The 24,257-nt window shown below is 37.9% G+C and overlaps 9 protein-coding genes across 9 annotated transcripts; 8 read left to right on the top strand and 1 right to left on the bottom strand.

The window, feature by feature from the left end:
* Positions 1–2,532: 2,532 nt before the first annotated feature.
* On the bottom strand, positions 2,533–3,024 carry GCK72_004402 (uncharacterized protein; the record flags this gene model as incomplete). Its single annotated transcript, XM_003097734.2, has 2 exons — positions 2,533–2,819; positions 2,865–3,024. 2 exons carry the CDS (start codon positions 3,022–3,024, stop codon positions 2,533–2,535), a joined length of 447 nt encoding a protein of 148 aa, XP_003097782.2.
* Positions 3,025–8,735: 5,711 nt separating this feature from the next.
* GCK72_004401 (uncharacterized protein) lies at positions 8,736–9,287 on the top strand (the record flags this gene model as incomplete). Its single annotated transcript, XM_003097701.2, has 1 exon — positions 8,736–9,287. One exon carries the CDS (start codon positions 8,736–8,738, stop codon positions 9,285–9,287), a length of 552 nt encoding a protein of 183 aa, XP_003097749.2.
* A 506-nt stretch (positions 9,288–9,793) lies between these two features.
* Positions 9,794–11,268, top strand: GCK72_004400 (uncharacterized protein; the record flags this gene model as incomplete). Its single annotated transcript, XM_053724656.1, has 3 exons — positions 9,794–9,861; positions 9,906–11,078; positions 11,127–11,268. 3 exons carry the CDS (start codon positions 9,794–9,796, stop codon positions 11,266–11,268), a joined length of 1,383 nt encoding a protein of 460 aa, XP_053588850.1.
* Positions 11,269–11,855: 587 nt separating this feature from the next.
* GCK72_004399 (uncharacterized protein) lies at positions 11,856–12,962 on the top strand (the record flags this gene model as incomplete). The annotated part of the gene is made up of 3 exons (XM_053724655.1): positions 11,856–11,932; positions 11,982–12,746; positions 12,800–12,962. 3 exons carry the CDS (start codon positions 11,856–11,858, stop codon positions 12,960–12,962), a joined length of 1,005 nt encoding a protein of 334 aa, XP_053588849.1.
* Positions 12,963–14,759: 1,797 nt separating this feature from the next.
* On the top strand, positions 14,760–16,231 carry GCK72_004398 (uncharacterized protein; the record flags this gene model as incomplete). Its single annotated transcript, XM_053724654.1, has 3 exons — positions 14,760–14,827; positions 14,872–16,044; positions 16,093–16,231. 3 exons carry the CDS (start codon positions 14,760–14,762, stop codon positions 16,229–16,231), a joined length of 1,380 nt encoding a protein of 459 aa, XP_053588848.1.
* A 605-nt stretch (positions 16,232–16,836) lies between these two features.
* On the top strand, positions 16,837–17,177 carry GCK72_004397 (uncharacterized protein; the record flags this gene model as incomplete). Its single annotated transcript, XM_053724653.1, has 2 exons — positions 16,837–16,904; positions 16,949–17,177. 2 exons carry the CDS (start codon positions 16,837–16,839, stop codon positions 17,175–17,177), a joined length of 297 nt encoding a protein of 98 aa, XP_053588847.1.
* Positions 17,178–19,028: 1,851 nt separating this feature from the next.
* GCK72_004396 (uncharacterized protein) lies at positions 19,029–20,038 on the top strand (the record flags this gene model as incomplete). Its single annotated transcript, XM_053724652.1, has 2 exons — positions 19,029–19,852; positions 19,900–20,038. 2 exons carry the CDS (start codon positions 19,029–19,031, stop codon positions 20,036–20,038), a joined length of 963 nt encoding a protein of 320 aa, XP_053588846.1.
* Positions 20,039–20,639: 601 nt separating this feature from the next.
* On the top strand, positions 20,640–22,102 carry GCK72_004395 (uncharacterized protein; the record flags this gene model as incomplete). Its single annotated transcript, XM_053724651.1, has 3 exons — positions 20,640–20,707; positions 20,752–21,924; positions 21,973–22,102. The coding sequence occupies 3 exons, from the start codon at positions 20,640–20,642 to the stop codon at positions 22,100–22,102; spliced, it is 1,371 nt and encodes a 456-aa protein (XP_053588845.1).
* A 679-nt stretch (positions 22,103–22,781) lies between these two features.
* Positions 22,782–24,254, top strand: GCK72_004394 (uncharacterized protein; the record flags this gene model as incomplete). Its single annotated transcript, XM_003097787.2, has 3 exons — positions 22,782–22,849; positions 22,894–24,066; positions 24,116–24,254. 3 exons carry the CDS (start codon positions 22,782–22,784, stop codon positions 24,252–24,254), a joined length of 1,380 nt encoding a protein of 459 aa, XP_003097835.2.
* Positions 24,255–24,257: the final 3 nt, after the last annotated feature.

The raw sequence follows: 24,257 nt of genomic DNA, 5'->3' as shown, positions 1-24,257 counted from the left end.
TAAACATTGACAGCAATCTGGTAGATCTAATTTGCATCAGTTCTGATTCGGATAGTTTGGCATTCCATGAAGGAAAAAAATATGGGCTCGAGACCTTCTGTGCGAGATAAAGGACTTGATGACGTGACAAAGGACTTCCTTTTTCACACCTGTTGTCTCCAAGAATCTACAAGTGACGTGGCGATGTGTGTCGTTCTCATCGGGCACAGATTGGAGTAATCAAGATAAGAGTGGGTGGCAAATAAAGAATGGGCTATTTTTTGAAGATTGCCCACTCCCTCGCAGACACGTTATCCACAAGAATCTACATGCGACGTGGCAATACACATTAGGTATTAAGATGTCACCTTGAAGATAATGAGAGAAAGAGACTATCGAGAACACCTCATCATAATTTGATGGGTGACGAGGCAATGTGTGCCTTTCTCATGGGATAATGAATCAAGCTAGAGGAATTAAGAAAGGTTAGTGAGGTACTTAAGAGTTGAGGGAGTTAAGAAGGGTTAAGGGTAAGAAGAGTTGGAAGTTTATTTATTCACTTATAGATCAGAAAATTAAAGGTTTTCATAGTTCTGGCACTTCTCATGAGAACGAACCGTTCAAATCAAAAATGGTACAAATGAAAAGAAAAGCATAAAAGACGTGTTGTAAAACTTGACATTGACACCGATCAGGTAGTTCTAACTTCTATCAGTTCTGATTCGGATAGTTCTCTACAATCAAAGGTACCACAAAAAATGAAAAGAACATTAGTGGAATAAAGAGATATCTTCTAACGTGGACTAGCTAATGACCTTCTATCCGAGATGGAGGCCTTGATGACGTGGCCACTGACTACCCGTTATTTGCGCATGCATTATCTATCCCCCAAATTGACGTGTGATGTGGCAATGTGTGCCGTTCTCACGACACATTATCCACAAGAATCTACATGTGACGTGGCAATACTTAAAAGGAATTAAGATGTTTTTTTTTAGTTCTGGTAAACTGTAAGAGAGGAGGTGGTACTTCTAAAGCGAACCAAACTTGTCACGGGCCGGTCCATTTTTGACTAGGATTCAATCAAAAGCTAGTTATACATCAAGTAATTGGATTTTTTTATGTGAAGCCTCTAAAAAATTCAAAAAATCCGGTCAAAAAACAGATAACTTTTCTTGAAACAGTTTTAAAACTTGAAATTGATACCAATCTGGTAGCTCTAACTCGTTTCAGTTTTGATTCAAATAATTTTCATTCGGAGTACCACTTTGAAGGAAAAAAACAAGAGGAGTAAGGAGATGTCTTTTAACATGGAATGGCTAAAGGCCTTCTGTCCAAGATGAAGGCCTTGATGACGTGGCAACGGACTACCCTCCTCCTCCTTGAAGATAATGAGAGAGAGAGGCAATGTGTGTCTTTCTCATGGAATAATATTGGTGGAATTAAGAAGGGTTATTAACACAACACCCTTCTTACAACCTCGCTCTACCGAAACCGAAGAAAATAGTGTGCGAAATTGAAAGACTCAGAGAAATATAGGGCGTTTTTCAAGGGCAATTCGGTGGAGGGCAGTTGTGAGAACTGTGCCAAGCTAATTGTAAGGTACTGAAGACACCAGTTGGAAGTTTATTAATTTACTTATAGATCACATAACCAGAGGTTTTCATTCTTCTGGAAAACTGTATGAGAGGAGGTGACACTTCTCATGAGAATCATCAAAACCGTTCAAATCAAAATTGGTACAAATGGAAAAAAAATATAACATCGTTGTTTTAAAATTTGACATTGACACCAACCGGATAGTTCTCACTTGGGGTACCAATAAATGAAATAAAATAGAGGATTAAGAAGATATTTTCTAACGTGGAATGGCTAACGATCTTCTATCCGAGATAGAGGCCTTGATGACGTGGCAACGGACTACCTGTTATTTTTCCATTTTCTATCCACCAAATAGACGTGTGATGTGGCTATGTGTGCCGTTCTCATGGGGGCACAAATTGCATCAAGACAAGTGCGGGTGGCAAATATAGAACGGGCCATCCAATGAAAGCAAAAATGACACTTAATACAATGCGAATGCATTGTTATGTAGAAGTTACGTAGCAGAAAAATAGTTGTGTGTCTAACTGTCTGCGCACTTTTTTTTCTAGGGCTTGAAATGGGACGAGTTGTGACGTCCCGCGTCCCCGTCCCGCGCGTCCCGGATAGTCATAAAACGGTTAAAAATGAACCTATATTCTTGAAACTTTGGAAATCGCGTCACCAGCTATGTCTTCGGAATCCGTGAATGTTTGACTACTCTCCGACAAAAATGGACTGTTTCCCAAGATGGCCGAATATATGTGGGACGCCCTATTTTGGGCGCTATTAATTTCAAGGTGTTGGAATTACCTACTTTATACAGTTCGTTTGTTAGATATCTTCAAACACTGAGGAGTAATGAACATGCAAGCAAAAGAAAGACGGAGGAAGGCTAGAGTCCTTGATTGCATCGGGTCATCTAATTTTTTAAAAACGAATTTTTTTGAATAATTTATTTATAAATTCTTATCAATTCAAATCATTAAGTGCATAAAATGAACGGCTTGCATACGGATGCTCTAAAGACTCGTATTCAGAAGTTTCTCCATTTCCAATATCATCGACCCATTCATATGAGGAGTGGTCACGGTCTGGTACCAGATTCTTAACTGAACTATTGCTATTGCGACGGAATTCCTTAATTATGTCGATCATTTTCCGGCTTTCAAGTTGAAAAGAGGTTTTGGAATTAGAGTTTTTCAACGTATCCATAATCTCCAAAACTGCAAAGTTCTTTGGCAGTTTGTCGGTTCCATCTGGAAAAATAGAGATTGAGACAACAGAGACACAGACAGACTCACATTTCACGTTAGTCACTTTTCGATCAAATGGGCACACTATTTTCCGCTCTATAGTAAGTTTTCGAACGCATTCCTCACACAGGGTGTGTCCACAAGTGGTCAAGATTCTGGGTGTCAGATTTTTTGGGTGGTATTCATGGAAACATATGTTACAGTTCATGTTCTGAAAAAAGGAACTGATCGATATGGCTCAGTATCAGCTTAGAGTCGCTACCCAGCGAAATTTTATCGTAACTTACTTTTCAGAAGTAACTGTCGATATGTTAAAAACCAAAATCTTTGAAATGGGTGCTTCAATTTCTGAATGGGATTTTTGATATATTGAAAATGAAATGTCACGTGTTATAAAAACTCAATTTTCCATCTTTGTCAGTATGTTCGTCTGTTTGTTTGTTTTTTCAAACGTCCTTTCTTTTTTATACAATTAATGGATAATTTTATCACACTTCCAACGACATTACATAAATAGCTTTAAATAAACACCCTTGATTCTTCAGAGAAAAAAATTCGTCAATCTCGCTAATACCACAAGTCAAGTCAATAAACAAACCCAAGTAGAACACTTTAGAGGGCGGATTTGGATTTGGAAACGGATTTAGATATATTTACGGATGAGAAATAGTTGAACTTTTACTAGAAGTAAATAAATATAGGAATTGGTGTCATAGTACGGGAGATGTAACGATTTTGAGATGGGTTTTTGTTTTTCGGTTGTCGGAAACCGGATTGAGACATTGCGGTTATGAAATTTAAGAATCTGTACAAACCGAACTGAAAATTGGAAATGTCAGAACAAACTTCTAAATAAAGATACCTGAATTTGTGAAAGTAAAGCCATCTGAATTTTTAAAAATAGATGCTCTAGACATGCGGACAAGCTTGTTTGAAAGATTTAGGAAAATTATGTACTTTAATCAGCCGGCACCTTTAAGTATCCATCATCTTCTCATATTCATACTTTTTCATGATAAAATATAATTTGAGCAGAAATTTTCAATTTTTAAACGAAAACCTCATTTTTAAATAAAAGTAAACCTTCTGTAAAAACCCGCAGTTGATTTTTAAAATTATGCTTCTAATTGCCCAACATGGCAGTCTAGGTTTTAGAAATATTTATCGGTGAATTTGGATACTTCTAACCCCTAAAACTCAAGTATCTGAAGAATCAGATATCTAAAATGTTCAAATAATAAATGAATTTGAAACTCTAAAACTCTGAAACTCTTTTCCCTGAAACAATTGTCCGGTTGAATGAATTGGGCATCTGAATTCTGGAAAACAACAAATATTAAGAATTTGAAACTCTAAAACTCTTTTCCCTGAAACAATTGGTACGGAATAGTAGAATATTTCACATTTCTGTGAGCTCTGGACCTTTGGAAGTAGAAACGTTAAGAACAATTTTCATTTTCATTTTGGGATTTGATTTTTTGATTGATTTTTGAAAAACCAGATATTAACAAAGTGTTTTATTTCAGCAGAACATTAATACTCGTAATTCAACAATAAAAAAAATTATCACAAAAAAAATTGAACTCAAAACTGAATCGTCGTGACGCTCTTCCTGAATCCACGTCTTCTATCCTCCAGAATTCTCTGCATCAGTTTTCTCTGTCCAGTTGAAGTCTCCTGATAAAAACATTCCAGATGGAGTTCTTGGGAAATGTGAAACATTTTTAGTAGTTTCAGCGAATAGATTAATTCGTTATGCTACCTCCCACAACTCTTCTTCTTTTATAGCAGACCACCCAAGGAAGCTCCGCCTCTCGAAACGAATTCGTGAAAACGATTATTTCCGAATGACCTCAGGAGGTGGTTTTGGATTTCAAAATGTTAATCTGAGAGAGATTTAAAAAAGGAAGAACTAGGACAAAAAAAAGAACTGGAAATATTTAAAGCTTGTTCTAAACAAGTGGGTTCTAAGAAATGTGAAACAAAAAATGCGTCAAAGATGTTTATTTGGAAATGGATAGGCTTAAGTTAGTTAAAAAAAAACCGCAGACGTGTCTTGGGAAGCTGAAAGTTTTGATGCAAGTTGAACAAATTTTTGCTTTCCATGTGTATCTGGATTTTCAGCATACTTGCACACCGGACCGAAACGGGCCGAAACGGGCCGGCACGTAACTCGCTTCAAACTGAGTTTTATGAGCTAAAAAATATACCAAAATGTAGATCTCGGCGAGTTCTATGTCTGAGCCGGGAAAAAGTGCCAAAAAACGCGAAAATGGCCAAAAAAGCCATTCTAGCCGGCCCGCGGCACATTAACGAATAGCCATCCGGCCCGTAGTAAGTCACGAAGATAGAACTCGTCGAGATCTACATTTTTGTATATCTTTCAGCTCATAAAACTCAGTTTGAAGCGAGTTACGAACCGGCCCGTGTCGGCCCGGTTTGGAAGTATGATTTTCAGACTCCTGGACATCCGGACATCCGGACACACAGTCATATCCTACTCATACATGTCACTCTGCCCTTTCCACACTATCATCAAACATCTATCTATCATCCCGGAAATAAAATGTTTTCAGATTTTGAATATGACTTAACAGTCCAACGCAAATAGTTTTTTGTTTTGAATATTTAGTTCCTTGTTGGGGGGCGTTTATGTGACATTTGCAGTTTGTGGATTTTTGAATCTAGAATTGATAGACGTACGGATAATGTTGAGCATTATCAGTTCCTGGTTAAGATAAAGGACGCAACTGATATCAAGGTTGTTATAGGGGACACATATTCAGTACCGCTCAAAAGTATATTAAGTTTTGCCTTTTTCAGCTAAAAATGTCCAACTTTGAGAGTGTGTAGGTAATTTCTTCCTCAAATAGTCCCATTTCAGTGCAAAATAGTGAGATTTTTTAGCTGTCCACTTAAAATGTCCATAACTCTCTAGTGAGTGTCCGTACAAAAAAGGTGTCAACTACAAAAATAAAGCTCTACTCTTGATATGTTTGATCCCATAAAAAGTTATTTTGTGGGACAGTTAATTTTACTGCGACACACTCTCAGAGTTGGGAATTTTTAACTGAAAAACTCAGAACTTAATATTTTTGAGCGGCACTGTATTTGTACTGCTACAGTACGTTTTTATCCATGACGTTCTTCAATCTTTTGTGGCCATTTTTTCTGTTTTTAATATTAAGGTCATTCTACTTTTCCTCTTCAAAACTACAAGTTATCCCTAGTCGAGACAAGTTTTGACACCGACAGATCACTTCAAAGTGGAGTTAAACCTCCAGATGCTGCAAGTGCTCTCAGTACTTTTAATTTTGTTTACTCCAGTCACGAACTCTGAAAAAAAACTGAGAACCTTTTAGCAAATGAAAAAAGTCACTTGACTCTCATCAAACCGTTGTAAGATTATAATAAGCATACTTGTCAAATCACCGGGTCCGCTAAAAATTTCAGGGCCTGGGCCGGCCCGCAGGGCCCGGAGCAAAAAATTATTTTTGAAAATTTTTGAAAAAAAGAATTGAAAGTCTTGGAAAATAATTTTTGAATTACCGCGCACAATTTCTTTAAAGATTAAATTAAATCATATTTGAAAAATGCAGAAAATGTTGAAAATCTCAATTTTAATCATAGAAAATTGATCAAAACGTTTAATTAAATCTTTAAAAATCCGTTTTCACTTGTTGTCTTTTTATAATTTCTAATCAATAATATGTTTGCCATAAAGTAGTAAACGACCAAACAATGGGAAAACGACGAAAAAACAATTTCAATATTTTGACGGGCCGAACGGGCCGGGCCGGAAGATTTTTTTAGCGGGCCCGGCCCGGCCCGTGACAAGTATGATAATAAGCATTTCAACAAAAATAAATGTGTGTACTACTACGGCTGATAGATCATAATTTCTAGCGGGGGATTAGGATGAGCTGTTGAGTGAGTCTTAGATTGAATATCGTATGAAAAAGATTGAGATATTTTTGGAGTGTAGAAATTTGGGTGCGTCAGGTAGCAATATTTTAAATTGCATCAAGAAGTGAAGATATAAAATTTGGAGCGGCTTTTTGGATTTTGATGCAAGCCTATTCTGTTAAAAACTTGGGTTTGGCCAGTTTTGAGTTTTATAGGCCATCAGAGAAAAAGTTAGTCCTTCCTTTTTTGAAACTTGTTGAAACCTTGTAAAAGTGCACTCCACGGAGCACGGACTACTCTTTTTCTAAACCACGAGTTTTCTCAGCTAGCCAGGAAAACGTTAGGTCGTTTTCTTATTTGAAAAAAAAAACAAAAAAACTGTTTTGAAGAGTCATCGACAAACGGTAAAGTGTATCAGATTAAGCATATTTTAATCTATTTTTTTGCCAAATTTCAGAAAAAATGAAAACAAATTAACGAAGATATATATCGCTAATGTACCAGAGTTGTACGGAATGCCATTTTTCAGTTTCCGGAATTCGGAATCGGAATGACGAAAAAACTCCGGAATTCCGGAATTTCAGAATCCGTAATTCGGAATGATTCGATAAATTTGCAAGGCCAAGTCTTTTTTTTTTCGAGTATTTTTAATGATAAATAAAGTTTAAAACTACTTTTTAGGATCAAAACCGAAAAATAAGTACTATAGTTGTCTTTTAAACTCAAAAAATTATTAATTTCAACTTCTGGATTCCGCGAAAAGGAAACTCAAAAAACCGGAATCCGGAACCAGAATGAGATTTTACATTTTCCGGAATCCGGAACCGGAACCGGAATGCCGAAAAAACCCGGAATTCCGGAATTTTGGAATCCGGAATCCGGATTCCGGACAACTCTGTAATGTACATGTTAGGATATTGAACATGTAGACCGTCATTTATTTGAGGCTATTAGAAACATGCGATTCTCTATAGACTCAAAACCTGGACTAGTTTTCCAAGTTAAGATTTTCTAGGCCACAATTTCTGATTTTAGATCATTCCCCTGTTTCCTTTTTTAGCTCTCTACTGAAAGTGTGCGTCGCATTTTTCGATAGGCGTGGACTAGAATATTATAATCAAAAACTGATATTCAACGTGACCAACTATTTCCATTATTTTTCTTCCCTATCATTTTCTTAAATCTCCTGGCAAAATCCACTATTTCGAATACTTCTGAAGAACATCAAAAACTGCTCGATTGGATAATATAAAAAGGTATATCTCCTGCTACCATCCTCCACTCAACACAGTCTCCCAAACCCCGAAAAACAACTGCAAGCGAAAGTTCTCAGTGGAGCGCAAAGGCCGCGCGCTACAGTAGTCAAAAAAAATTTTTAATTAATTTTTCAACTGAAAATTTTGATTTTATTTAAATTACGAACATTAAAGGAGATAAAAAGTGAAAATTGTCCATTACAAAAAACGAGAAAGGCAAAAGCAACATTCCGGAAAAAAGAAAACTATTTTTGGAGCAAAAATAAAGGCGCTGATACAGATCGAAGTTTTGGCCTGAGAAATCAGTTTTTTCATTATTTCTCGAAACTTATTCTGCAAAAAAGTGACCCATCCATCAGAAATGAAGATCTTTTTATTGCGGATTTTTTGAGCTATAATTGAGATGGAAACGTCAAGAAATGAAGAGCTGGATACAGTTTGAAGTCGAGAATTCGGCAAAAAAGTTTCAGTTGAAAGTGGTGTTTTCTTTAAAAAATTATCAAATACAACACTCAAAAGACTTGATATCATGGTTTTTAGAAAAATAATTGTTTTTCTTTGATGTATTCATCACATTAACCTTTATTGAAGTGACTCTTTCATCTTTAGCTTTACGCTAAAAATTAAAAAATTAACTTTTAGACCTGCAAATTTCTCAAATTTTTCGTTTCGTGAGGGGAGATCGAAAATTTCCTTGCAGTTCTTACTCGGACTTTGGGAGACCGTGCTCAACCCAATCATTTCCAGAAAAACAAAAATGGATTGTAAGATCTGTTTCCGAAAGTATGACGAGAAGAAACAGAAAATGACTCCACGAGTTCTAAGTTGTGGTCACACAATGTGTGAATATTGTTGTAAGAAGTTGAAGAGTGACCGTCAAATTATATGTCCATTCGACAGAAAAGTCACCAAAGTTTATAGTAAGGGACATCCGGATACACAGACACACCAATATTTTTCAGATGGAGTCGATCAACTTCCCAAAAACTTTGCGATTTTGGAAGTGATTGAAGTTCTTGAGAAATCTGGATATCTGGAAGGTTCTAAAAGTCCTGAAGGTGCTCCCGAGACAGATAGTGACCCAGAATCGGAACCAGAGACTGATGATTTAAACACGGTTTCTTCTGTCCTATCGGCACTTTCAATTGTGGACTGGGATGAGGATTCAGATGGATTGGAGATCTTTGACTATGTCGATTTGCCAGATGAAAGCTTCATCGTGATGGATCGCACTCAGGCGTCGGACTCGCTGGAAAATGTTCAATCGGAATTGTCGGATTATGAATACTTGCATGATTTGTACTTGTGAATTTATTGATTGATTTGAAAAGAAATGAATATTGTTTGGAATAATGATAAGTATAAGATACATATACTTAGATTGATAAACATCACAGCTGTGCGAGAGTAAAATTTTGATAGCTGAAAATATGCGTCAGAGATTTGTACACATTTCCATTGGACCTGTTTGCAATTTGCTTTTTAGTTTTCGAGAAAATAACAAAAAATATATAAAAATCGGAATTTTATCGATTTCTCGAAAACTGCAAATTGAAAAACCCGAATGCACTCAGAATAATTCTAAAACTGAAATTTTCTTACTTTTGACCTTGAGCTTTACGCTAAAAACTAAAGAAATAACGTTTTAGACCTGCTAATTTCTCAAATTTTTGTTTCAGGAGGGTAGATCAAAATTTTTTTTGCAGTTCTTACTCGGAGACAGTGCACGTACACATCTCTTCAGCATTCCTCCCGTTTGTCTCCGTTCTCTTCTCAACCTACTCTTATTGATTTCTGTATTCTTTCCCCCGAGAAATGCCTGTCATTCCAGTACAGTATGAAAGTTTGAAGGCGATTCTGCCGTACCTAGACCCAAATACACGGTTAGTTACCACTATTGTTTACTTCTTAAACTAATCACTTTCAGATTCCGAATATCTCTTCGAATGCCTTCAATCAGCTCCCTTGAGAGACGTCTACCGCTGAAAATCGAGAATCTGAAGTTTTCTCATTTTGATTCAAAAGTAAACAAATTCTCCTATCGAATTGGTTTGTACCTGGATTATGGACACAATGAAATTCCGTGTGATGTATATGATTCGAATTGTTCTCGAGGATCTTCTAACGACATTGATCAATATGGATTCACTATTTACCCCGGAGTGAACAACGTACTTCCAGGAGATATAGATTTGAGAAAAGGAAACCGGCGAACTTCTCGTAATGACAGTGACAGAAAGGAGCAATATATAGTTCAACGACTAAGAATTTATAAAATGGTACTGGCTGAAAAATTGAATCAGGAATATATTGAAGACGACGAGACAAGAAGAATTGCAGTTGGTGCCTGGGATCCATCGTTAGAGGTCTCAATTCGAAGAAGCACAGCAACCAATTCTATTGAAGAAATTCAGTCAGCTATTGAGACGATCCGTTGGGAGTTAAAGCCGTTCAACAATCGTCGTGACAACAGTACTCCGCCATATACTCCCTGGATCCAATTATCCGTCAATTCTCCAAAAGGAATCACAATTCAACGTGTTCGATACAAGAAATATCTTCATGAAGCGGAAAAGATAATGCACACGAAGCTGTTTGGAAATCGTAGTGAGGCCATATCTGTGAAGAATCTGAAAGTCGACTTGGACAATCGAATTCTTCGATTTCCTGCGGGTGCTATCCTGAAAATCGAGAATTTAGAAGTATCCGGTTGGAGTGCAACACATTTCGAGTGCCTGAAGAGTATCATTGATCCGTCATCATTACCAATTCAACAACTCAAAATGAAGAGCTCCCCTCGCGCTCCAGATTTTCGGCACAATATTGTGAAGGAATCACAGACATTAATTATTGATAACCGAAAATTTGATAATTCTTCATGGACCCCAATCCTTCTGAATCTGGCCAATCGAAGAGTATATTTGATGAATGAGAACGCACGGAATCCTCCAAATGATTATGTCGATTTGATTGAGAATTGGCTTGAGACAGGACGTCCGGTTGGGACTACGTTCAGTATGGGAATCAAAAACGAGGAGACCGTGAAGCAATGTTTGGATACTCTGAGACAGCGACAAGAGGTTTTGGGATTGACAGAGAAGTGAGTGTTTCTTATAAAACTTCTATATACCCATTAATTGTTTTTCAGACAAGTAAAACTCCGCATCAATGCTTTATTGATGATCGATGTCTCCTACGAAACTATTGAACATTCAGAAAACAGTTTTACTTCTGAAAATGCTTCCAACTTGTGGCTGAGATTGAAAGTGGTTCGTCGACGTCCGGAATAATTTTTTATTCGTTTAAACAATTTGCAACTCCCTTATTCTCTGTATTTTTGTTAACCCTGTATTACTGTACGAAGGGAATCTTAACTTACACTGTGTCAATATAGATTGTTCTCAGAATCTTCATCAAAACAATGATCGGGAGTTTGAAAATCGGAAGAGCTGGCATCTGGAAAGGTGAGTGATCCAGAAGGGGCGAATGAGTGAACGGACAGCGAATACTGAGAAAATCAACAGAATCTCTATTAGTGACCTGTAGACCCTTCCTCAGACCAGTCAGGAGTCAGTGAGACCAGAAAAGCTATTTTCCTAGAAGGCAACCTGGGCTCCCCGGATTATCTCATCTGTTAGGTCAGAATCGATATTCTGTTCACTCTGCCTCTTCACACTAGAATATTCTAGACTACTGCAGGTTCGTTCAACGCAAACACTCACCAGTACCCTTTTGTATTCGCTCACTACTTCTCCATCATTCTCCTATCCCCCTCAGGTGGCGCTTGCCACTAACAGAAGGTTTTGTGCGCATATTGATTTTCTCAGTATTCGCTGTCCGTTCACTCATTCCCATTCTCGATCACTCATCTCTCCAGATGCAAGCTCTTCCGATTCTCAAACTCCCGATCATCGTTTTGATAAAGATTCTGAGAACAATCTATATTGACACAGTGTAAGTTAAGATTTCCTCCCTTCCTTATCCGATTCTTCCATGTTTTCAGATTACCCATCTCATTATGTTCCCGTAAAGTGTACCACCTTGTTAAGAACTTTCGAGATAAATCAGTTACTCTCAGATTCGAAATTTACGGAGAAAGTTCGAGTGTAGGGGTAGTGACACCAGACCGTTTCTACCACAAAGTTGAAGTTTTATCTAAAAAAAAAGAAAAGTCTAGAAATCTCGAACGAGTGAAAATCAATGGTCATGTGGTACCCATTGATCGTTCTAGAAAACACTGTGGCTGGGAAACCTATTGGGATGACAAAGTGGAAGGACTACAATCAGTAATGGAGTATATATCGGATCTATTTGGAATTAAAAATGTGACTACAATTACAGTATCCCCGGATACAATGAGACTCCTGGATGTTCTTAAGGAGAGACAAGGGAATGATTATGAACTCTTTCAATCCCATCAATTAAGTGAAAAAGAATCTCATTTCATTTTGGAGAATCACCCTGCAAAAGTATTAAGAATCGGTGGATTGTCTCCCAACTTTCCGATTGGAAAATACTTGAAATCAATCGACTCACTAATTGTTTACTCGAAATTATCGATTAACCTTGATGATCTACTTAACATGAACTGTGTGGAGCTAGTTTTAATTTACAATCATTTCACTGGCGCTGAAATCAAGCGACTCCTCCAACATTGGGCTATCGGAGGGTTCCGACGACTGAAACACTTCCGATTAAATGTAAAAGACTTTAATATGGAAGACGTACTTGGAGAGTTAACTCACACTCGGATGTCGGAGAAGAGAGAGTATAAGTAAATTAGAAAAGTATTTTAGAGAAAGACTAACAATTGACTTTCAGGTCAATTATTTTCAAATCAAATACTGTCCCTCCATCTACTTTCAGTGATCGAGATCGTCTCATTACTCGGAATGATGGTGTCGTCGCTTTTTTTCAATATGATCAGATATTCAACGAAGTTCTATTTGGTGTCTGGCCGGATTCGGAGGGAAATGAATACTAATAATTTTCTTTTACCGCATACTCGCTTTAATGATATTATCTCAATTGTGTCCGCATAGCGGGGAGTTTGTCTAAGTTGCTTTACAATGCTATCGATAAACCATTTCTTGTTGACAATCTTTGAAGAAACAATGCAATTAGTATTGAAGTATCTACATATCTCATCAAAATACCGCCTAGTAGTGCTTGTGAAGTAGTTCTTATCAATTTTATAGAATTTCCTCACTGAAAAAAACTTATTTTGAATAAAGAATGCAGAATACTATAACAAACGGCCAGCGCGTCTATTTATACTCCGCGCTGAGTCAGCGCGCGAAAGTCTGCCGCCCACTCCCCCTCTTTTCCCGAAGTCCACGCTGCGTCTATATACAGTCCGCAGCGAACCATATTTCCGCCGCGGACTCTATACGGACGGAAAATGGGACTGAATCCGCATGCAGTCCGCACGCCAACTACCTGTGAAGGTAAGTTCGTTCCCACCGCGTCGGATATGTTTTTTTCTTTTTCGGTATGGAACAGTTATTCTTTTTTTTATTCGATTTGAGTTTGGAACCCAGCTCGCATACATACATAATGGGATGGAGGGAAACCGGGGAAGAAAGTTTTTTCTGTTAGCGAAGCCTACTAGGAAAGTGAATGAATGGAAGAACACTACTCAAGAAGAGATGGTTCGTCAACGATTAGTCAAATGTTTTCTAAAAAAAACTTTAAGTGCATTTTTTTGAACATGTGAATAGGAAAGTCTCCAGATTTCTAATCTTAAGTTTTTTTTCAGAATCTCTGTCGACTGTATGCAGAGCGAGCATTAACAGAACAAGATACATCACAAAGTGCTGCAGAAAGTGGAGGGTCGCAAGAATTTGGTCCTATTCTCCATGTTCTAAAGCTACCGCAGAGTTGTATTGTATTTACATGTTGAAGAAGGGTCATGCCACTGATGCGACAACAGAATTAAGGAATCTCCGGAGAATGACACAAATACGAAAGAGGGAGCTAAGTGTAATTAAAAAAGAATGCTGTGATAGCAAAGTTCTACAAGATAAGATAGAAAGTAGAAGTCGTATATATGAAGGCATGTTGTACCGGACCAACAGTTAAGGAGATAGTGAGGAGTTTGAAATTTTGCGATTTTACCAGGGAAGGTAAGACAGCGTCTTAGACAATCATTTTACTCGTTTGAACAAAAAGCCTGGTAGCGGTCAATCCAAAATCAGAGCTACTTTGAAAGAATTGATGTCTTGACGTTGGGGTGAGAGCATTTTCAGGTTCTTGGTGCTCCTGACTTTCTGAAGCATTTGGTCATGTTCTATCGATTTTCTGGAGAGTTTCAGACAAAAAAGGTTCAGAAACTTTTTGTAGATGATTTGCATACTGTTGGCAGAGATCCAGCAGAACTTGGCCGCCATTTTTAACACTTGCTCAGCCGCAAATTCGTCTTTTTTTAGTTGAGCTTCGAGATCAATATATGACTTGTGCCCAATTTCCCATCTCTTTTGTATTGTTATCGTTTGTTCTCCGTGTCTGGAGATTTTGTAGGTGGGGGACAACAAACACACATCATCTGCCTAGCAGTTTTCCTGAAGCCCTCCTCTCCCAAAGAATTCAACAGACGGCCCACCCTGCAGCGTTTCTACTATTTACTCACAAAAGGCCTACCACTATGAACACAACGACGATTTCTCCCGGAACACACTGCAAATAGATGGTCTAACAGATAACGTCACTACACAGTCTTTTATTCACATCCCTTTAGTCTCCCTCCCCTCCGTCCTCCATTCCATTCTCGTCATTTCGAAAGATGCCTACCGTGCCACTACAGTATGAAACCTTGAAGTCTGTTCTGCTTTACATGGAGCCTAATATACGGTTAGCTACCACTTTAGCTTACTTACTGATCCAATCACTTTCAGATTCCGAATCTCTCTTCTCATGCCATCAATCAGCGCTCTTGAGAGCCGTCTACCGCTTAAAGTTGAGAATCTGATGTTTTCAAGGGAAAAAACGAATGTGAATAGGTTCTCCTATCAACTTGGTATTTACTTTGATTATGGACGTAATGAAATGCCCTTCAATGTACATAATTCGAATAATTGTGGAGGCTCTTCCAATGACTTTGATCAATATGGATTCATTATATATCCCGGTGTGAATGATGTACTCCCTGGAGACGTCGATTTGAGACAAGGATATCGACATATTTCTCGGAATGATAGTGAAAGAAGAGAGCAATTCATTGTCCAGCGGCTGAGAATTTATAAAATGTTACTGGCTGAAAAACTTAATCAACAGTATATTGAAGACGCCGAGACAAGAAGAATTGCAGTAGGTCCCTGGGATCCATCGCTAGAGGCATCAATTCGAAGAAGTGCAACTAACAATTCTGTTGAAGACATTCAGTCAGTGATTGAGACTAACCGTGAGGAATTAAGGCCGTACAACAATCGTCGTAACAACAGGACTCCGCCATACACTGCCTGCATTCAGCTAACCGTCAAATCTACAAAAGGCTATCAGTTCCAACGTGTTCTATACAACAAGTATCTTTATGAAGCGGAGAAGGCAATGCACACAAAACTGTTTGTAAATCGAGACAATATTGTAACTGTGAAAAATCTAAAATTCAACACGGACAATCAAGTTCTTCGATTTCCTGCGGGTACTATCCTGAAAATCGAGAATTTAGAAGTTTTACGTTGGAGTGCATCTCATTTCGAGTGCCTAACGAATATTATTGATCCGTCATCATTTCCAATTCAGCAACTCAAAATGGAAAGCTCTCTCAGTTCTCCAGATTTTCGACACAGCATTGTGAAAGAAGCGAAGTCACTAGTTATCGATAATCACTCGTTTGGTAATGCTTCATGGACACCAATTCTTCTGAATCTGACCAACCGAAGAGTGTGTTTGATGAATGAGAACCAACGTGTTCCTCCAAATAACTACGTGAATTTAATCGAAGATTGGTTGGAGAGAGGACGTCCAGTCGGGACCACTTTCAGTATGGGTCTCAAGAACGAAGATACAGCGAAACAGTGTTTGGATACTCTGAAACAGAGAGAAAATGTTTTAGGATCTACTGAAAAGTAAGTGTTTCTGTCAAATCCTCTATATATCTATCAATTCTTTATCAGACAAGTACAACTCCGTATCAATGCTTCATTGAAGCTCAATGTCTCTTATGAAATGATTGACCATACAGGCAGTTTTCCTAGTGAGTATGCTTCAAACTTGTGGCTGAGACTGAAAGTGATTCGTAGACGATCGGAATAATCTTTTCTTCGTTTTAAAGAATTTGCAACTCCCTTTTTTTTCAGTCAATCGCTTTTTTCTCTCTATGAAAACCCTATGTTCCTGTAAAGCGGGTGAACATTTTCTGATCTTAATTTGTATTTTAATAAACTATTGAATGATCAATTGTTTTTCGGCAAAATGTTTCGACTTTTTCCCAGAGTTTAGGCTTTTAAACACACATCTGGATTCACAACAGACATCATGATCATTTGTTTCTGGCAATGCTGTCCTCTTTTGCACCTGGCACAGAATCCCACCTATTACATATCTTGACGACTTCACCACTACCGTCCGTTGACAGTGTCTCAAGGCCTCGTAGATGGAGACCCAACAAACATACACCATCTGCATTTTTTCCTGAAGCACGCGAGACTATCTACCTAAAGAATTCAACAGATGGTCTACGCTATAACGTGTTTAGCATTTACTCCCAGAAGGCCTTTCATTATGAATACAATGACGTTCTCTCCCAGAGCCCACTGCAAATAGATGGCCAAACCGATAACGTCAATACACAGTGCCTCATTCACACCCTTTAGTCTCCCCCCTATCCGTTCTCCTTTTCATTCTCTACAGTTCAAAAAATGCCCACCATGCCACTACAGTATGAAACCTTGAAGTCTGTTCTGCTTTACATGGAACCTAATATACGGTTAGTTTACACTTTAACTTAATCACTGTACTAACCACTTTCAGATTCCGAATCTCTTTGCGCATGCCTTCAATCAGTTCTCTCGAGAAACGGATTCCGTTGAAAATCGAGAATCTGAAGTTTTCATTTTTTGATACAAAAGTGAATAAGTTCTCCTATCGAGTTGGTCTTTACCTTGATTATGGAAGCAATGAAATTCCCTTCAAAGCTTATGGTTCAAATGCATCTGGAGGCTCTTACGAGGACATCGATCAATATGGATTCATTATATAAGAAAGCCAGAATTTGGAAATTTTTGTTTTCGTTTTAACTTCTTTGAAGTTTTGTAATTTTTATGTTGAAGCCCAGAAAACTCTTCAAAATGAAAATTTCAAACAAAACTGAGAAAATTCTCGTATGCAAGCGTTAAAAATCAGGAAATAATTAGAAAACGAGAAAAATGCGCCAATCATGAGATCCTCTCTCAGTTTTGAAGTACAGTATTATACATACAGTATTATAGCCTATCACCATTGACAAAATAAATACGTGAACTTTATTCGAATATCAGAAACGGAATCGGCAATGCCGCCAACTCTGTGAAAAACAATTGAATTGGAGGAAAAATATAAAAACACGTGAACTACACAGGGAAGAAAAGGATTTCCAGAATCGGCAAGCTTGCCGATTCTGTTGTTAAAAAAAGATGTTCTAAAACATTTAGAAACGTGAACTCGGTGACAGTAGAGAGGGTACTTCGTGGATAGAATCGTTCTTCGAAATCGTGAAAACTGTCGATAAAATAAAGTAGATGCCGACGATATATATTAGATGGGTGTCATACAAGTCTAAGTTGTCTGAAATGATAATGGTTTATAGAAAACTTTGTTTTCTGTTACTAACCTTTGTGAAGTCTTATTCCAATTGTATCAAAATGAAGTGAGTGATAAACCAACACTTCTAGTTATTGATTCAAAAATAGACTGACAAACTGATAATTTGGGTCCTGCAATATGAATTTGTATAATGTTGTATACGACTTACTTTTATGCCGCAAAAAGAAAACGGAAAATATATGATAACACTACCGCAGAATGAGAAATGAATTTTCTTCGCATTCAAATAAATATCACGGAATAAAAACCGTTGAAAAAATATCAACGTGCCCTAGATTTATAAAAACGCGGTTCTGGAGCAATGCTTTTCATTCTTGCACTATCTGAATGCAAAACTATTTGAAAGCGTTTTTCTCGCGGACAGGTAAGACGTATACATTATACAAATTCATATTGCAGGACCCAAATTATCAGTTTGTCAGTCTATTTTTGAATCAATAACTAGAAGTGTTGGTTTATCACTCACTTCATTTTGATACAATTGGAATAAGACTTCACAAAGGTTAGTAACAGAAAACAAAGTTTTCTATAAACCATTATCATTTCAGACAACTTAGACTTGTATGACACCCATCTAATATATATCGTCGGCATCTACTTTATTTTATCGACAGTTTTCACGATTTCGAAGAACGATTCTATCCACGAAGTACCCTCTCTACTTTCACCGAGTTCACGTTTTTAAATTTTTTGGATTATCTTTTAATAACAGGATCGGCAACTTTGCCGATTCTGGAAATTCTTTGCCTCCCTGTGTAGTTCACGTGTTTTTATATCCTTTCTTCAGTTTAATTGTTTTTCACAGAGTTGGCGACGTTGCCGATTCTGTTTCTGATATTCGAATAAAGTTCACGTATTTATCAATGATGTGAAGTTTCAGAAAACGTAGGCTTTATATGAGGTGGAACTGGAAACAACCCATAGTGGTTATTTTACTGGGACTCCCCAACAGAATTATCTTAATTTGCTCTGATCGCAACTTTTTCTGTGCAAAAACATTGAATTTTCAGGTAAAATGCAATTTTTTGCAAAAAAGAAATTATCTTGTGAGCAGTCACAGAAATTTTTAGCTTTTTCGTATTTTGTTAATCAAAATTAAAACTTTCCAAATTCTGTTTTTCTTATATATCCCGGTCTGAATGATGTATTCCCTGGAGACGTGGATTTGAGAAGAGGAGAGCTATACATTTCTTCAAATGATACTGACCTCATTGAGCAAGATTTAGTCCATCGACTGAGAATTTTCAAAATGGAACTGGCCGAAAGATTGAATCAGCAGTATATCGATGACGACGAGACAAGAAGAATTGCAGTTGATCCTTGGGATGAATTTCTAGGGGCATCAATTCGAAGAAGTGCAGCAAAAGAATCTGTTGAAGACCTTCAGTTACTGATTGAGAACACACGTGAGGACTTAATACCGTTCAACAATCGTCGGAACAACTGGACCCCGCCATACACTGCCTTTATTAAATTGTGTATCCAATCTGCAAAAGGCTTTCAGTTCCAACGTGTTCTATACAACAAGTATCTTCATGAAGCAGAGAAGGCAATGCATACAAAACTGTTTGGAAATCGTTGTGAGATCATATCTGTGAAGAATTTGAAAATCGACTTGGACAATCAAGTTCTACGATTTCCTGAGGGTATTAACCTGAAAATCGAGAATTTAGAAGTTTCCGGTTGGAGTTCATCTCATTTCGAGTGCCTAACGAATATTATTGATCCGTCATCATTTCCAATTCAGCAACTCAAAATGGAAAGCTCCCTCAGTTCTCCAGATTTTCGACACAGCATTGCGAGAGAGGCAAAGTCATTGATTATCAATAATGATACCAATGAAATTGATTCATGGACACCGATTCTTCTTAATCTGACCAACAGAAGAGTGTGTTTGATGAATGAGAACCAACGCGATCCTCCAAATGATTATGTGGATTTGATTGAGAATTGGTTGGAGAGAGGCCGTCCGGTTGGAACCATATTTACTATAGGAATCAAGAACGAAGAGACCGTGAAGCAATGTTTGGATGCTCTGAAACAGAGACAAGAGGTTTTAGGATCTTCTGGAAAGTAAGTGTTTCTGTCATTCCTCTATATGTCTATCAATTCTTTTTCAGACAAGTACAACTCCGTATCAATGCTTCATTGATCCTCAATGTCTCTTATGAAATGATTGATCATACAGGCAGTTTTCCTAGTGATTATACTTCAAACTTGTGGCTGAGACTGAAAGTGGTTTGTAGAAGATCGGAATAATCTTCTCTTCGTTTTAAAGAATTTGCAACTCCCTTTTTTCAGTCTATCGATTTTTTCTCTCTATGCAAACCCTATGTTCCTGTAAAGCGGGTGAACATTTTCTGATCTTAATTTGTATTTTAATAAACTATTGAATGATCAACTATTTTTCGAGAAAATTCTTTGATGTACCCCAGAATTGAAAAGGGGGGGGGGGGAGGGGCATATGGCTCATCCCTGATTACTAGTCTCTTCTGTCTCCAACTTTCCTCTCCCAGAGCACCGGACACATGGTCCCACCTATTCCACTTCTTGACGACTTCTCCACTACCGTGACAGTATCTCAAGGCCTCGTAGATGGAGACCCAACAAACATACACCATCTGCATTTTTTCCTGGAGCACGCAAGACTATCTACCTGAAGAATTCAACAGATGATCTACGCTATAACGTTTTTATTACTTACTCCCAGAAGACCTTTCATTATGAACACAACGACGTTTTCTCCCAGAGCACACAGCAAATAGATGGCCAAACCGATAACGTCACTACATAGTTCCTCATTCACATTCCTTCAGTCTCCCCCAATCCGCCCTCCTTTCCGTTCACTCCAATTCGAAAGATGCCTACCGTGCCACTACAGTATGAAACCTTGAAGTCTGTTCTGCTTTACATGGAACCTAATATACGGTTAGTTACCATTTTAGCTTACTTACTGATCCAATCACTTTCAGATTCCGAATCTCTCTCTGCATGCCAGCAATCAGCACTATCGAGAAACGAATTCCTTTGAAAATTGAGAATTTGAAGTTTACAAATGAAAATACGAAAATAAATAGGTTCTCCTATAGACTTGGTCTTTATCTTGATTATGGACGCAATGAAATTCCCGTTGATGTACATGATTCGAATAGTTCCGGAGGCTCTTCGGATGACTTTGATCAATATGGATTCATTATATATCCCGGAGTCAATGATGTACTCCCAGGAGACATCGATTTGAGGAAAGGACATCGGCACGTTTCTCGGAATGATAGTAAACTGAAAGAGGAAAATTTAGTCCAGCGACTGAGAATTTATAAAAAGATACTGGCCGAAAGATTGAATCAACAGCACATTGAAGACGACGAGACCAGAAGGATTGCAGTAAGTCCCTGGGATGAATCGCTAGAGGACTCAATTCGAAGAAGTATTTGGATCTATTCTGTTGAAGACATTAAGTTAGCAATTGAGACCACACGTGAGGACCTAACACCGTTCAACAATCGTCGTGACAACAGGACTCCGCCATACACTGCCTGCATTCAGCTATCCGTCAAATCTACAAAAGGATATAAGTTCCAACGTGTTCTATACAACAAGTATCTTTATGAAGCAGAGAAAGCAATACACACAAAACTGTTTGGAAACCGGGATAAGATTATATCTGTGAAGAATCTAAAAATTGACTTGGACAATCGAGTTCTCCGATTTCCTGAGGGTATTAACCTGAAAATCGAGAATTTAGAAGTTTCCGGTTGGAGTGCATCTCATTTCGAGTGCTTGAAGAGCATTATTGATCCGTCATCATTTCCAATTCAGCAACTCAAAATGAAAAGTTCCCTTCGTTCTTCAGATTTTCAACATAACATTGCGAGAGAGGCAAAGTCATTGACAATCAATAACGATACCAATGAAATTGGTTCATGGACACCAATCCTTCTGAATCTGACTAACCGAAAAGTGTGTTTGATGAATGAGAACGAACGCTTTCCTCCAAATAATTATGTGGATTTGATTGAGAATTGGTTGGAGAAAGGACGTCCAGTCGGGACCACTTTTAGTATGGGACTCGAGAACGAAGATACAGCGAAACAGTGTTTGAATACTCTGAGGCAGAGACTGAAGGTTTTAGTATCTTCTGAGAAGTTAGTGTTTCTTATAAACCCTCTATATATCCATACATTCTTTTTCAGACAAGTCCAACTCCGTATCAATGCTTCATTGACGCTCACTGTCTTTTATGTTGAGCAAGACAGTTTTCCTTGTGATTCTGAATCAAATTATTGGCTGAGACTAAAAGTGGTTCGTAACAGATCTGAATAATCTTCTCTTCGTTTCGAACAATTTGCTTAACTTGCTTTCATTTCTCTGTCTGTTGTTATTTTCTCTCTTTGCGAACCCTACATTCCTGTAACCAAACCTGTCACGGCCCTGACCGGCCCGGACCGGCCGAAATTTGACAAGTTTGCTATAAACCAGTTGAAAATTTTTTTATAACATGAAAATGTTCAGAATGTTTTAAATTTTAATAAACTATTGAATGATCATCTATTTTCCGAATAAATGTTTCGAATTACCCCAGAATTTAGGCTGTCAGACCCACAGGTGGATTTACAACAGACATGATCATTTGTTTCAGGCAACTTTCCTCTCCCAGAGCACCGGACACATGGTCCCACCTATTCCACTTCTTGACGACTTCTCCACTACCGTGACAGTATCTCAAGGCCTCGTAGATGGAGACCCAACAAACATACACCATCTGCATTTTTTCCTGGAGCACGCAAGACTATCTACCTGAAGAATTCAACAGATGATCTACGCTATAACGTTTTTATTACTTACTCCCAGAAGACCTTTCATTATGAATACAATAATGTTTTCTCCCAAAGCACACAGCAAATAGATGGCCAAACCGATAACGTCACTACACAGTCTTTCATTCACATCCCTTTAGACTCCCTCCGCTCCGTCCTCCTTTCCATTCTCGTCATTTCGAAAGATGCCTACCGTGCCATTACAGTATGAACCCTTGAAGTCTGTTCTGCTTTACATAGAGCCTAATATACGGTTAGTTATCAGTAAAGATTGCTTTTCAAAATTTCTGTGTTTAGGTTCCAAATCTCTCTCTGCATGCCATCAATCAGCACTCTCGAAAAACGGATTCCATTGAAAATTGAGAATTTATCATTTTCAATGCCTCAAAATGAAAAATGTTTAAAAGTGAACGAATACAACTATCAACTGGGTGTATATCGTGATTTCGGGCATATGGATGTTCCTTCTGAAATTCAACTAATGAACGACAGAGGCGGTTGTCAACATGATATCGATCAATATGGATTTTCTATTAATCCGGGGCGAAATACAATACTTCCAGGAGATGTTGATTTAAGGAAAGAGGATCTACCATTGACGGTGGGAAGTTATTGCGAAGTAATGGAGCAAGAGTATGTTAAGAAATTAAGAATGCTCAGAAGATTGCTCGCAGAACGAATAAATCAAGAATACAACGAGGAAGATGGGCTTCCTCGAACATTTGGACCACCCCAGATATTTTTTCGAAGTCATTTTGAAGATTATCCAGTCGAATCAATTGAATATCATATCGAGGATACACAATATAGGCTGATGCCATATCTCCACCGCCAAAACAACACAAAACCTACATTCACTTGTTGGATTCAATTTACTGTGACTTCCCCAAACGGCCGTCAATCCCGCCGGTTTTTATATAACAAAAAACTTTTCGAAGCGGAGAAAAACTTGATCACAGCATTGTTGGGAAATCGAAAGTTAATTATATCTGTGAAGAATCTCAAAATTGGGAATGACAACGGAGTTTTTCGGTTTCCCGTGGCTACCAAAATGAGCATCGAGAATTTACAAGTGCGATATTGGAATGTACCAAGTTTTGAAGCGTTTGGTAATATCATCGATTCATCTTCCCTGCCACTTCAACAATTGAAACTTGGGAGTTCGATTCATTCTGCCGATTTCACTCATCGAATTGTGAAAGAATCTAAGAAATTAGTAATTGATAACCAACTGCATGAGCATGGTTCTTGGACTCCGATTCTACAAAATCTCACTCATCAAAACGTGTTGTTAGAGCGTGAAAACGAGCATGATCCACCAAATAATTACATGGATTTAGTTGAGAATTGGCTGGAAACAGGTCGCCCGCTTGGGACTACTTTTAGTTTGGGAATCCAGGAGGAAGAGACCGTGAAACAATGTCTAGAGACTTTAAAGCAACGACATGACGTTATAACATCGTCTGAGAGGTAAGACTAGCGATAGAAGCTATGGAAACTAATAGCAATTTGATTGCAGGCAAGTACAACTTCGTATTAACAATTGTTCAATGCTAAATGTTTGTTATGAAGACACTAATCGACCAATCAGCAGGTTTTGGCGTCATAATCCAGAATGGTTGTTAAGTTTGACAGTTGTTCGTGCAACATCTGATTAATTC

Source organism: Caenorhabditis remanei, chromosome II, assembly GCF_010183535.1.
Source record: "Caenorhabditis remanei strain PX506 chromosome II, whole genome shotgun sequence".
In the NCBI taxonomy this organism is placed as follows: Eukaryota; Metazoa; Nematoda; class Chromadorea; order Rhabditida; family Rhabditidae; genus Caenorhabditis; species Caenorhabditis remanei.
This window is presented reverse-complemented; position numbering and strand designations above follow the sequence as displayed.